At 40.6% G+C, this 15,009-nt stretch overlaps 1 protein-coding gene across 4 annotated transcripts in view; it reads right to left on the bottom strand.

Moving 5' to 3' along the window:
* The window catches only part of MAST2 (microtubule associated serine/threonine kinase 2), a 204,516-nt gene extending 190,725 nt beyond the window's left edge, over window positions 1-13,791 (bottom strand). For 3 of the 4 annotated variants that reach the window (XM_087865856.1, XM_045799660.2, XM_045799663.2), the window contains exon 1: window positions 13,298-13,791. In XM_087865856.1, coding sequence (XP_087721982.1) covers window positions 13,298-13,486 — 189 coding nt within the window. In that variant the 5' untranslated portion in view covers window positions 13,487-13,791. The remainder of the gene's footprint in view (window positions 1-13,297) is intronic. The other variant, XM_045799666.2, reaches the window with a different exon arrangement.
* Window positions 13,792-15,009: the final 1,218 nt, after the last annotated feature.

Below are 15,009 nucleotides of genomic sequence, written 5' to 3'. Positions count from 1 at the left end.
TTACTTAATAACGAAATTCATAAAAGGTTCCCTGAAGGGAAAAATGCACAAATTAAAGCCTCCTTTTCAAGCTGATCAAAGTAAAAGAATAATTCAATAACACCAACAAATCAAAGGTCAAGACACATCTTTTTCTATTATATTTCTTTCTAAAACCAGATGAGGACACTAAAAAATATGAATTCTATATTCACACATTCTGTGCGTGTACCTTAAAAATATGATAGTTTCTTGGTATCAGCCTTTTAACAAGTGTTTTATGTGGATTAATTTATTAAATCCTCACAATAACCCTATGAAATAGGTAATAATATCATCTGTTACATATATGGGATAATTAAGGCTTGGAGAACTTAAGTAACTTGTCTCAGGTCACAGAGCTGGGATTTGAAGTCAGAGAATGACTTAATCACTACCAATTCACTCAGAAATATTTATTGAGTACCTTCTACATACAATTCTAGAAGCTAGAGATACAGCAGTGAGAAAAACAGACCCAAATTCCTGCCCTCAGGAATCATACAGTCTAATGTGGAAGAATGATAATAACAAATATCTGACAGTACCAGGTGAATAAAAGACATGAATAAAAAGAGGGAAAAGGAATGACTAAGTGTTACTTTAAAAAGGCTAGTCAAGAAAGGGCTCTTTGAGGAGGTGATATGTGAACAGAAACCTGAATGAACTATGGCCAATATATAGATACATCTGAAAAAGAACATCTCAGGTAAAGAAAACTACCAAGTGTAGAAATTCTGCAAATAATAATTTTTAAAACATCCTCAGGCAGAAGCATGCTTAATATATTCAGAGGCCATAAAAGCAGCCAGTATGACTTCTAGCTCCATGAAGAAGAAGAAGAAGAAGAAGAAGAAGAAGAAGAAGAAGAAGAAGAAGAAGAAGAAGAAGAATGGAAGGAAATTAGAGAAAGCCAAGAGGCAGATCACGTAGAATCTTATAGAACAAAGCAAGCTTTCCATTGTGATGGAAAGCCACCATAGGGTTTTGAATTAGGGAGTGACAAACTCTGATTTAAGCTTCAACAGGACGATACCGGATCTTCCCATGTACAAAATATCACTGGGTGGGGAGAAGTGAGAATATAATCAGACCAGTTAGGAGACTTTACAGTAATCCAGATGAATGATGATAGAGGCTAAGATTAGGGTAGCGATAGAGCTAGTGGGGAGAAGTCTCATGCAATTTGAAGGTAGCACCAACCAGACCTAATCGACTGAATGTGGAATATGAAGTTAAGAAAAGAATCAAAGACAATTTCCAAGTGCTGATCTGAGTAAATGAGAGAATGGTAGTGCTATTTATTGACATGGGAAAGACTGACTGGAAAGAAGCAGAATGGGAGGAAAAAATCAAGAATTCAGTTTTATACACATTAAGTTTGAGATCTATTGACTATCCAAATGAAAACAGACATAGGCACAGACAACTGAAATTAAGAGTCTAGAGCTCAAAAGAAAGATCATAATTAGATAAATAAATGTGGGAATCATCGGCACACAGATGGAATTTTAAGCAGTATGATCTGATGAGATCATATCAGAAGGGAGAATAAATTTTAAAGCAGACTGAACCCTCTGAAGCACCACTGAGATAAGAAGAAAGCCAAGAGAACAAGGCCCCAAAAGCCAAATGATGGAGTGATCAACGATGTCTAATGCAACAGGTTGAGTGAGACGAAGACTGCAAACTGGCCACTGGATTTAGCCACGATGATCCTGACATAAGTATTTCAGTGGAATGATGGTGACAAAAGCCTGACTGGAGTGGGTTCAAGAAAGAATGAGGAGAGAGGAAATGAAAGCAAAGATACAGACAACTCTTCGAGTAGTTATAAAGAGGAGGACTCTCCTACTTGTGGTTAATTATTTCATATCACTTGCTCTTTTGCCTGCATTACTGCAAGAGTCTCTGCGCTTCCACATACCCATTCAGTCCCAGTAGTGTAGCCAAATAGACTGGATTAAAATGAATGTTAGTTCACATGATTCCTCTACTGAAAACTCTCCAATGGCTTCCCATCTCATTCAATGTAAAAGCTGAAATCCTTACAACTGCCTACAAGACCCTTCAGACCCTTCGCAAACTACAACTCTCCACAATCCAGCGCTCCTCTCTCTACCTTTCCCCTCTGAGCTCATCTACAACTCATCCTCTTTCTCACTCGACTCCAGGCACACTGGCCTCCTGATGTTCCTCAAATACAAATTTTAGAAGCGGAGGCATGCTTCTAGCCCAGGGTACTTCCTATTCCCTCTACCAAGTATGTCCTTCCCGAGATAATCTAAGTGCCTCTGTCTCTTACAACCTTCAGGTCTTTACTCAAATATCCCATTCCAAAGGGATGCCTTTCCTGATGCTATTTAAAACCATAACCCCTCAACAAAGTGAATTTAGAAGGAACATACCTTACCATAATAAAGGCCATTTATGAAAAACCCATAGCTAACATCACACTCAATGGCAAAAAACTGAAAGCATTTCCTTTAAGATCAGGAACAAGACAAACATGTAAACCCTCACCACTTTTATTTAACATAATACTGGAAGTCCTACCTGCAGCAATCAGACTAGAAAAAGAAATAAAAGGCTTTCAAATGGTAAGGAAGAGGTAAAACTGTTACTATTTGCAGATGACAAGATACTGTATACAGAAAACTCTAAAGACTCCACCAAAAAACTAACAGAACTAATAAATGAATTCAGTAAAGTTAAAGATACAAAATTCATATACAGAAATCTGTTGCATTTCTATACACTAATAACAAAGTAGCAGAAAGAGAAACTAAGAAAACAATCCCATTTATAATTGTAACAGAAAGAATAAAATACCTAGAAATAAGTTTAACCAAGGAACTGAAAGATCTATACTCTGAAAACTATAAGACACTGATGAAAGCAACAGAAGACAACACAAATGGAAAGAAAACTATGCTCATGGATTAGAAGACTTTATATTGTTAAAATACCCATGCAATCCCTATCAAAATACCAACAGCATTTTTCACAGAACTAAAACAAATAATCCTCAAATTCGTATAGAATCACAAAAGACCCCACAAACCAAAGCAGTCCTAAAGAAGAACAAAGCTCGAAGTATCACAATGCCAGATTTCAAGGTCTACTACAAAACTACAGTAATCAAAACAGTGTGGTACTGGCACATACATCAATGGAACAGAGAAGAGAGCCCAGAAATAAACTGATGCTTCTACGGTCAATTAGTCTAAGACAAAGGAGACAAGTATATACAACAGGGAAAAGACAGTATTTTCAATAAATGGTGCCAGAAAACTAAACAGCTACCTGTGAAAGAATAAAACTGGACCACTTTCTTACACCACACAATAAATAAACTCAAAATGGATTAAAGGCCTAACTGTGAGACCTGAAATCATAAAACCCTTAAAAGAAAACATAGGCAGTAATCTCTTGGACATTTGCCTTAGTAACATATTTATGGATAGGTCTCCTCAGGCAAAGGAAACAAAAGCAAAAATAAAATTTTGGGGGGCGCCTGGGTGGCACAGCGGTTAAGCATCTGCCTTCGGCTCAGGGCGTGATCCCGGCGTTCTGGGATCGAGCCCCACATCAGGCTCCTCTGCTATGAGCCTGCTTCTTCCTCTCCCACTCCCCCTGCTTGTGTTCCCTCTCTCGCTGGCTGTCTCTATCTCTGTCAAATAAATAAATAAAAATCTTTTAAAAAAATAAATAAATAAAATAAAATAAAATAAAATAAAATAAAATAAAATAAAATTTTGGGGCCACACCAAAATAAAAAGCTTTTGTACAGCAAAGGAAACCACCAACAAAACAAAAAGGCAACCTACTAAATGGGAGAGGATATTTGCAAATTATGTACTTGATAAAGGGTTAACATTCAAACTATATAAAGAACTTACACAACTCAACACCAAAAAAAACCCCAAACAATCCGATTAAAAAATAGGCAGCTGGGGCGCCTGGCTGGCTCAACACATGGAATGTACGACTCTTGATCTTGGGGTCATAAGTTCAAAGCCCACAGTGTGTGTAGAGATTACTAAAAAAAAAAAGGGCAAAGAACTTGAATAGGCATTTTTCCAAATTAGACATGCGATGACCAACAAACCCATGAGAAGATGCTCAACATCACTAAACATCAGGGAAATGCATATCAAAACCACAATGAGATATCACCTTACACCAATAAAAATAGCTAGTACCAAAAAGGCCAGAAATAACAATTTTTGGTGAGGATGTGGAGAAAAGGGAACACTCATGCATTTTAATGGGAATGTAAACTGGTATAACCACTGTGGAAAACAGCATGGAGGTTCCTCAAAAAATTAAAAATAGAAATACCATATGATTCAGTAATTCCACTATTGGGTATTTACCCAAAGAAACTGAAAGCACTAATTTAAAAAGATATACACACCCCTATGTTCACTGCAGCATTATTTACAATAGCCAAGATATAAAAGCAACTCAAGTGTCCATCCATAGATGAATGGATAAAGAACATGTGGGGTATTTATTTATTTATTTATTTATTTATTTATTTAACTGACTACACCACCCAAGCACCCCAAAACAGACTCTTAAATACAGAGAACAAACTAGTGGTTGCCAGAGGGGAGGTAAGTGGGGGGAATGGGTGAAATAGGTAAAGGGGATTAAGAGGTACAAACCTCCAAGTTATAAAATAAATAAGTCATGGAAATGAAAACTACAGTATGTAGTCAATAATATTATAATAATGTCATATAGTGACAGATGGTGTAAATAATTTTTAAAATAAAAATGAGGCACCTGGTTGGCTCAGTCATTTAAGCAGCCAGCTCTTGATTTCGGCTCAGGTCATAATCTTGGGGTACTGGGATCAAGCCTCGAGTCAGGCTCCACATTCAGTGGGGAGTCTGCTTCAGGATTATCTTTCCCTCTGCCCCTCCTCCCATTCACTTGCACACTTTCTCTCTCTCAAGTAAATAAATCTTTAAAAAAATAAAATAAAAATAAATAAAACCAGGGATACCTGGGTGGCTCAGTCAGTTAAGCATCCAACTCTTGATTTCAACTCAAGTATGATCTCAGGGTCATGAGATGGAGCCGCAGTGGGCTCTGCACTGGGCGTGCAGCCTGCTTAAGATTGTTTCTCTCCCTTTCCCTCTGCCCCTTCCCCACTCTCTCTTGTGCTCTCTCTCTCTCTCTCTAAAAAAATGTAATAAATAAAACCATAATCTCCCATCAATCTTTATCCCCCTTCACTACTTTATTTTTTCAGAGTATTTATCTCCATATAACATACTACATATTTTATTTTATTATCTGATATTCCCTCTACTATCACTTCTCAGCCTTTTGGCTAAGATCAAGTGTGACATTCCCTCTACAAGAATAGAAACTTCATGAAAGCAGGCTTTGTGCTCTGCCTTTTTCACTGCTGTAATCCAAGAGTACTCAAAACAAACAAAAAAGTGTTGAATCAAAGAATGAATGAAAGGGGTGCCTGGGTGGCTCAGCAGGTTAAGTGTCTGCCTTTGACTCCAGTCATGATCTCAGGGTCCTAGGATTGAGCCCCACGTCAGGCTCCCTGTTCAGTGGGAGTCTGATTCTCCTTCTCCCTCTGTCCAGCCCCTCACCCCCCTTGTGCTCTCTTCCTCTCAAATAAATAAATAAAATCTTTAAAAAAAAAATGAATGAATGAAAGAAGCAGTGTAGGATTAATGAAGTTTTTTAAGAATGGAAATTATAGCAGTGTTTGTATATTGATGAGAACAGAACGTACAGAGCATGTAACAGAAAAGAAAAACTAATGATTCATGAGTATGAAGGAATAATTATAAGAATAAAATTATTAATTGATGTAGAGGTTGGCCTTGATAGGAGTAGGAAGAGCTTATCCACAGCAATAGGAAAGAAGGCATAGAATGTGGGTATAGATAGAAGTAGGTTGAGTAAATTATAATGGGAGCTTGTGGAAGTTCTCTTCTGATTATCTTTTTTCCCCCTCAGTTAAATAGGAAACAAGGACATCAACTGACAGTAAAGAGGACAAAGAGAGTGTTGGAGGTTTGAGGAGAAAAATTAAACTATCATTTAAGAGTGAAAGGACCAGGGGCAACTGGATGGCTCAGTTGGTCTGCAGCCAACTCTTGGTTTCGTCTCAGGTTATAATCTCATGGGTTGTGGGATCCAGCCGAGTGGGGCTCCCTGCTTGGCAGGGAGTCTGCTTGAATATTCTTTCCCTCTGCCCCTCCCCCACTCACACTCTCTCTCTAAAATAAATAAATAAATCTTTTTTTAAAAAAAGTGAATGGACTAGGGATGGGGGCCTGGGTGGCTTCGCTGATTAAAGTGTCCAACTCTTGATTTCAGCTCAGGTCATGCTCTCAGGGTTGTGAGATCAGCCCGAATTGTGTCAGCTCGGTGCTGGCTGTGGAGCCTGCTTAAGATTCTCTCTCTCCCGCTCTCTCTCTGCCCCTCCCCACCCCTCTAAAAACAAAAACAAAAACAAAAACAAAAACAAAAACAAAAACAAAAACAAAAACAGTGAATAGACTAGGGAAATGTCATAGGACTGAGAAGTAGCATCCTGATAGACTCTTTGAGGTTCCTGATTACAAACTAAGATGTCAATATGGTCATTTATTTCTCCAGCCACATTCAGTTGCTTAAACACAGGTGCAGAATAAGCAGAATTGGTGTAATGATGGTCGGAATTTAGTCAAGTTTCAGAGTTGATGCAGTGATAGTTGGAATTTACTTGTGGAGAAGCCACATATGACAGAAAGGGAAAATGGCAAAGAAACTGAAGGTACATGCACAGGAATGATTATGATAGTCCATGAAATGTAAAGTTGACAAAGGAGGAAAGTAGAAGCATGAGGTGACTGACAATGAAAAGATGGTTAAAAAAAAAAAACAACTGGCTAGAAGGTCCAAAGACCTTGAACAATTTTTGAAGAGGAAATTCTAAAAGGAGTTGAAATAGAAAAACAGAGGATGATGTGAATGTCAGAGAGTAGCAAGCTCAAAACTAAGATTTTAGAAGTGGAACAGTTACTGGTAAAGATGAAATATACTTAATGAACATGGAAGTAGAAGATTCAGGTTGATGTCAATTTTTCCCATCAATTATTTACTACATATCCACTATGTACGTGGCTGTAGTACAGAGATGAGGAGAGAATCTTTGGGAGTTAACAATGAGGTTCAAAACTAAAACAAAAGGTTGCCAACCATGTCTCACTAACAATGCGTTTTGTGGAAACCCTTACCCCAATAACGTCTAGCCTCTACTCTCCCTCAAGGACTTTTTCTTCTCCCCCATGGCTAAGCCTTGATCCAACAAACCCAGTTCTCAAACTCCTTTGGAACCCCAAGTACATATATTAATGATGAGAAGTAATTAACACCTGCTGATGAAAAGTAATAATTACCAAGGTACCACAGGGATTTCATCAAGAAAATACAAAGTTAGCTGACAAATTTAGCAGAAAATCATGGCAGCGAAGACCAGCAATGAAGGAAATATACTGATTACAATATTTAGCTGCCTCTGATACTCATGCCTACAGGTCATCATCAGCAACTGGGGAAAAAGCCTCTGGTTGATCTTTAGGGGAAGGGGCATCCAGTAGAACGAAGACAGAAAATCAGGGAACACTGTCCCACCTGCTTCAACCATCCCAGGCTCTCTACCCCCACTACCTTTGATGAAATCAAATCTTCCAAAGCTAACAGGTTTTTGGGAGCTGGCTTTTACCCATTTTACTTGTGGATAAGACGGGAAGGATGGCTAATAAACTTCCTACACTGAAAACAGAAGAATGCTCAAATGTCCATGTCTCAATCACCATGTCCAACATTCTATCCCCCATGCAGTTGCCATAGTCCAGCTCAAACACGAGACCATCCTGCTCCCATAGTTATTACCCTTTTACATAGTACTAAAGACCTTCCACAATCCAGGCTCCTTCAGTCTCTTAACTCACCATCTATGCCTTAAACTTTAAGCTCCAGCAATACCAAACTGATTTTAATTCCCTACATACAATACACAGCTTCCCCTCTACGTTCTCTGTGCTTTTGCCACGTGCTAACATTATGGCACAGAGAAAAGAGATGGTGCTGATTTCCATGAAAATAATTTTGAAAATTTCTCAATGGTGCTGAGGGAATTCTAGGAACCAAAATTAAATTCCATCTTCCTCCATCCTCAAAAATGTCTCATTTCCTTTAGCTGGCTATTTCTATCACCCTACCATCATTACTCAAACCACCCAAATTCAAAATATTTGAATCATTTTCTATTCATCAATAATTACTTAGCACCTATTGTGAGCAAACCCCTTGACTATGCATTACAGCAGAAAAAATGATACAGTTCCCACCCTTAATCATTTACAACTTAAAAGCAGAAATGAAATAACACAAAATGAATACAGAAGTATAAAAGTGATAAAACACTCATTCATCTGCTCATTGAGCAAATATTTATTCAGAACCTACTATATACCATGTAATGGCCAAAACAATGTATTATAGAAACAAAGTGAGATAAGAATTAGTATTTATTAAGTACCTATCTACTGTGTGCTTTCTAACCATTTTTTCCTTTAATCTCATAGAACCCAAGCTTTCACTTTCTGCATCACAGAATTTGGAGGACTGAAATTTCAGGAGATTTAAAGATTTATTAAGCACAATCAAGGATCCTCTTAGGAGGATCTCACATGGAAAATAACCTCAAAGAACAGTTTCTGCGGCATTTGAGTTAGGCCTGGAAGCTAGAATTTCAATGGGAAGAAGCAGAGAAGAGTTTTTCAGATGGATGATTAATTAAGATAAGTATACGAAAGTGCCCATCAGTAAACAAATATTTACTGACTGCCCATTACCGTACCAGTTAAAACACTAAGGGGATACAATGAGGAATAAGACAGTCTCTGAGGAGTTTCTTCTCCGAAACGACACTGACAACCAATTAGCATATTCATTGAGCAAGTATGTTTCAACCACTACCACATATCTATGTTTCTTTTTTTTTTTTTTTAAGATTTTATTTATTTATTCGACAGAGATAGAGACAGCCAGCGAGAGAGGGAACACAAGCAGGGGGAGTGGGAGAGGAAGAAGCAGGCTCATAGCGGAGGAGCCTGATGTGGGGCTCAATCCCAGAACGCCGGGATCACGCCCTGAGCCGAAGGCAGACGCTTAACCGCTGTGCCACCCAGGCGCCCCCATATCTATGTTTCTAATAATTATTCAGACTAATAACTATGTTTCAAATACCACAGTGGGTCTTAGTTGTACAACAGTAAATGAAACAATCTGGGCCTCAGGGAATTTATAAAGCAAAGTCTTGGGAACCAAGAGAAGAGGCATCTAACTCCAATTCTTCTAATAAATAGTGGTAAGTATCAAGTAGACCTTGAATGCCAAGATCTCCAGACTATTCTATGGGTAATAAGCTAATGAAGGTTTCTAAAGATAAATGGAATGAGGGGCACCAGGGTGGCTCAGTAGGTTAAGCGTCTGCCTTCAGCTCAGGTCATGATCTCAGGGTCCTAGGATCCAGCCCCAAGCCCCACTCAGTGGGAAGCCTGCCTCTCCCTCTCCCTCTCCTTCTGCCCCTCCTCCCCCACCCTGGCTCATGCATGTGTGCTCTCTTTCTCAATTAAATAAATAAAATCTTAAAAGAAAAAAAATAAAATGATCATTTAACAAATATTTATTTACTACTGGAACTCGGGTAGGCAGTGAGTTAATTTTTTTTTTTTTTAACTAGAATGCAGAATAAACTAGAGGTTAAAAGACTAAAAGCAGAGTAAACACAGTTAAGGTATTATAACAACCAAGATGAATTTATAAATGCTGAATTAGGTGATGACTGTGAGAATAAAGATTTGAAAGGTGTCATGAAGGTAGAATCAGCAAAAACCTGGATAAGGAGGTCAAGGAAAAGGGAAGTCAAAGACCATGGATACAACTTCAATTTGGATGACAAGAAAAAAGGAAAGACAGAGAAAAGCACATTTCAAAGGAGAAATAATGGATTCTGTTTTAAGGCTATAGCAAGTCACTGATCTAGAGAACGAAGTCCTGCATCCCGTTCAGAACTTATTCCTAAATACTAGCATAGAATAAAGTGTAACAAGCATTACTCCATGTCATGAGAAAAGAAGAACAAAGTCATCTATGAGAATTCGATGCTTAATGATTAGCTAAGCTTACTCCCTGAATGAACGTAATCCATCCAGCCTCATACCACATATGTGAAATCTTTACCTCTTCAAAATCAAATAATTACAAGTTATGGACTTTCAAGGACACTATCAAATTATAAAAAACACAATATTAAGATCATGAATGCTGAGTCTATAGTGAAAACATTAAGCACAAAATGGAAATGTAGAGCTAAGGAAAGAGGTCAAGCCTAGAGACTCAGATCACTCTACAAGGAGGTTCTGTGACAAAAGGCCATAAATAAAAGACCAGAGACCCTGTTCCACATCCTAAGTACTTGCCACGAATAGGGTACACCTGCTAAAAAACAGTACAATAAAGGAGAGAGCTACGGACAGAGGACATATCCTCAAGAGAAGAAGAGAAAACAAAGAAGACACACAGGAAGCAGTCAGAGAAATAGGGCTATAATGGACATTATGACAAAAGAAATGAAAATATCAAGAAGGAACACATGGGCAACAGTGACAAATAATTCACAGAAGTCAGAGAATGAGGACTGGGGTGAAGACTAACAAATTGAGTCATTTAAAATTCCCTAACTGCTACACGTCTCTCTGCATAATTCTTTCACAATGAAAACTTCACAGAAGTGCCCTGTATTATTTTTTTATTTGAAAAAGAAGTTTTAGTATCCATTATGGACATTCATACAGTGGAAAATTACACAGCAATGAAAAAGAACTATTTCTACAAGCAACAACATAGATGAATCTCACAGACATGATTTAATGAAAGAATCTAGTCAGAAGAGTACAAACTGTATGATTCCATTTATATCAAGTTCAAGAAGAGGCAAAACTAACCCATGGTGATGTAGGCTGAGAGAGTGGTTACCTTTGGGGAAGGGTAATAACTAGGAGAAAACACAAAGAGGCATTGTAGGGCACTGGAAATGTTCTACATCTTGAACTGAATAGTGGTCACATGGGTGTACTTGTTCTATAAAAATTCACGGACTGAAGGAACCTTCGACTTATGCACCGTATTTAAGTCACTCCACAATAAAAAAGTAAATAACACACAAAGTAAAAAACATACAAAGTTATTGGTGACATTGAAGACAACAGTTTTGGAATAGTGTAAGGGTAGAAGTCAAACTGTAAGGGGTGCCTGGCTGTCTCAGCTGGAACAGCATGTGACTCTTGATCTTGGGGTCATGGGTTCGAGCCTCTTGTTGGGCGTAGAGATTACTGAAATAAACAAACTTAAAAAAAAAAAAAAAGCCAAACTGTAATATGAGGAATGTATACAGGTGAGTAAGCTGAGACAGTGAATACAAACTCCTTTTCCAAGAAGGTTGCTAATGAAGCAAAGAAGATATAACAAAGTAACTTAGGTGGGTTACACAATTCAGGGAAATTGTGTTGTTTTGTTTTTATTTGAGGTATAGGACAAAAAGAACAAAATATACATAACAAGGGCCTAAATCAGATGAGAGGGGATGAAATCAAGGACATAAGTACAGGGATAAGCCTGGAAAGGAGGATGAATACTTCTTTCTCTAGAATTGAAGCAAAGGATGAATGAACACAGAAATTTTGAGATAGAGGGGCACCTGGCTGGCTCAATCCGTAGAACATGTGACTCCTGATCTAGAGGTCGTGAGTTTAAGTCCCACATTGGTCAGAGAGCTACCTTGCTAAATAAATAAATAAATAAATAAATAAATAAATAAATAAATAAATAAAATAACTGTGAGAAAAGAAGGAAAAATCAGGTAACCTTGAACTCTTTAATGAAGCATGCAATAAGGTCAATTGAATCAAGTAAACTGAGTCAGGAAAGGATCAGAGTTTTGAGTACATTTTAAAAGTTTCAAAGAGTTACTTCAGAGAATATAAAAAACAAGGATGAGGAAGGAAATTACAGGCAGGGACAAACTCAATGACCTGAAAGCAAGGGCAGAGATAGCGGATAATGCAGTCTACTCAGAGCTGGGTGCAGAATAAAAGGTGAAAGAACAAAAGATAGAAAAAAATTCAAGTACTAGTATGTGCATCACTGAAACTATATAATAAAGAATGATGTCTAAGTAAATACTTATTTAAGTGATGGAAGAAGGTAGATCTAATAAAGGTTTTGAAAAAGTCAAGGATAAAGTTACTAGAGTCTCAAGTAGGGCTGTGCAAAAGGAAAGCTGTCACTAGAGTTCATTACTACAGAACATCTTTCTGCAAATCCCACAAGGTCAGGACCACATTCTCCTCTCACCGCACTTCCTACAGCTACTAGTGGCAACTTCTACTCCCTGATAAAACCGACCCTTATCCCCTATTTCTAAATGCACCTATGCTTGATGAATGAATTATACAAACACATTCTGTCCATTCAGAAACTCCATGAATACTTCTACACTGCTTTCTAGCTCCGTTTTCCCATGAAGATGTTTTCAGTGGTAAACTCCTAGAAGACAGAGCCTATCCCTAAAAATTCTCTGTTCACGGCGTTGGATTTGGAATTGCACATATGCAGGTGTTTTAAAAGGTACTTTCTCGTGAAATAGATCATTACCGAAGAGAATCTTCAAGATTTGAACACATTCCTACAAGACTATATAATCGTTGCCAAATCAGAGAAAGCACAGAAATGACATCCGTTTTTATAACTCTGAAGACAACCTCTAGGAAATAGAATAACATTTACTATTTCATATTGATTTTCCCTACTTTACACTATTTACACCTCTGGCTAACTCCTCAGTATCTCTTTAGTAAGCCTATTTTTTGCAGTTCATTTACTCTCAGGCTACATTCCAGCGTCCCTTCATCACATCCAGAATCCCTGACTACAAACGCCCCCAGGACCATTTTTCCAAAGCCCTATCCCCCTATTTCCCTTTCAGCCCCGGGCCGTGACTTCCATTTCTCCACTCCCCATTTTTCTGCCTTTCCAGACCTTCCCTTCCTCCTGCCGAACTACACAGTCCCCACCCCTCAAATGCCCTAGCCCAAGTCTTCCCGCCTGAGATCCCCCTCCCCCACTGTTCCCATTCAGGCTCCCGCTCCGCATCCTTTCCCTCCCGGACGCCAGCTGGCCCCCGTACCAGCTCCTTGACCTCGGGCCCCGAGGGCCCGGTCCGTTCCTCCAGTAGCTGCCTCCCGGGAGGCGCTCGCCGGCGCGGCGGCAAGGGCTGGGGCTGGGGCAGCTCCACCGCCCGCTGAGCCCCATCCTCCCGGCGTCCGGCCGGCGGCGGCAGCGGCTGTGGTCGGTCGCGGCAGCGACTCCGCTTCATATCTGTGGCTGGGCCCCGCGGGCGTCAGCACCGCGACTGTCCCGGCCCCGCACGGCCCCGGGCCGCAGCGCTGCCGCGCCAACCACCGCCCGCGGCCACCATGGCCGGGCGGGCGCCCGAAGCCTCAGACCCCAGCTCGCAGCTCCTCCGCTCTTTCTGGAGCCTCAAGCGCCGCGACCTCCTCGGCGCTTCTTAGTGAGGGGGCAGCATCCCCACCGCCTCGTCTTCTCCCACCCGGCACACGCTCGGCCGGCCACCCGCCGCCACCACCACCGCCGCCGGCTCCACAGCCAGCAGCCAGCCGGCCCGCCCGCCTCTGGCCCGGCCCCGCCCCTGCCCTCCCCGCCCCGCGCGCGCGCGCGCGCCCGGGGAGCCCGCCCGCCACCTCTGGCCGCGCGCGGCCTCCCGCGCACGCGCCAGCGAACGGTCGCGAGAGACCCGCCCATGGCCTCCCAGAACGGTGGGTAGAGCGGAAGGGGGCGGGGCTCTTGGCGCGGCTGCTGCGGCTGAGGGCGCTCATTGATTCTTTCATTCATCCATTCATGAAATTGTGTGCCGCGCCAAGCTAAGTACTAGGGATCTGAAAATGAGTTAGAACTGATTAGTGTCTTCAAGGATCTAGGCGAAGAGGGACCAGGAACAAGAAGACAAAATGTACAATTAACTAATGGAATGCTAATGTATGCCCTTTTATTGAGCACTCACCAACTGTCTTCACATCACACTTTGGATGCAGTCTGCTCATTCTCGTGTTACAAATAAGAAGACCAAGGTGAAGTGACATTCACGAGGTCACTCAGAGAATCAGTGACCAAACTAGACAGGACTCAAATTCTTGCTCTTTGTCCCTTTCCACTGTTTCCTGCTGCTTCCAGAAAGTAAGACAGGGTTTGGAAAGTCCTATAAACGAGGAAGAAAGGATGAATTCCTTCTGGGAGAAAGGGGAGGACAAAAAGGCTTCTGAAACAATCCTCTTGATTCCCCACTGACAATGAAGTCACGTTATAGCCCAGTCCAGCCTGGCCACAGCCAGTCTGGCTGTGGCCTGGGCAGCCCTGCCTGCTCTTACAGTGACTCATCTTGACAGCAACGAGGCTGTAGCTCAGCCCTGTCTGGCCTCCTCCTCTGGCTTCAGCTGGTCTGCCACAACGTTGTATTTTTCCTCTTTTGTCTTGAACACAGTTCTCTCCCAGAAATCTTTCCTGAAGGCCTCATCCATTTTTCCTGGGCCTCCTCCCTGAACCCTCTTCGAGAAGTAATAATAGCCATCATTAGAGAGTACCTACTGGAAACCAGACACTGTGCATTCAATTCATACCTACACAAACAGAGTTATATTATTTCCAGTTTATAGTTGAGGAAACTGAATCTCAAGTTGCACGACATGCTCAATATGACATAATTCATAAGTGCAAACTCACAGTCTATCAGCTATCAGACCCTACACACATAACCAAGTACACAGCCTATCACCAGTCTGCTCCTGTATTCCCTGTATTTCAGTTCCCTGAGTCCTGTAATTC

This window comes from Ursus americanus, chromosome 12 (genome assembly GCF_024610735.1).
Source record: "Ursus americanus isolate L20-20 chromosome 12, mUrsAme1.1.p, whole genome shotgun sequence".
Classification (NCBI taxonomy): domain Eukaryota; kingdom Metazoa; phylum Chordata; class Mammalia; order Carnivora; family Ursidae; genus Ursus; species Ursus americanus.
The sequence above is the reverse complement of the archived record's forward strand: the minus strand, read 5'-3'. Positions and strand labels throughout refer to the sequence as shown.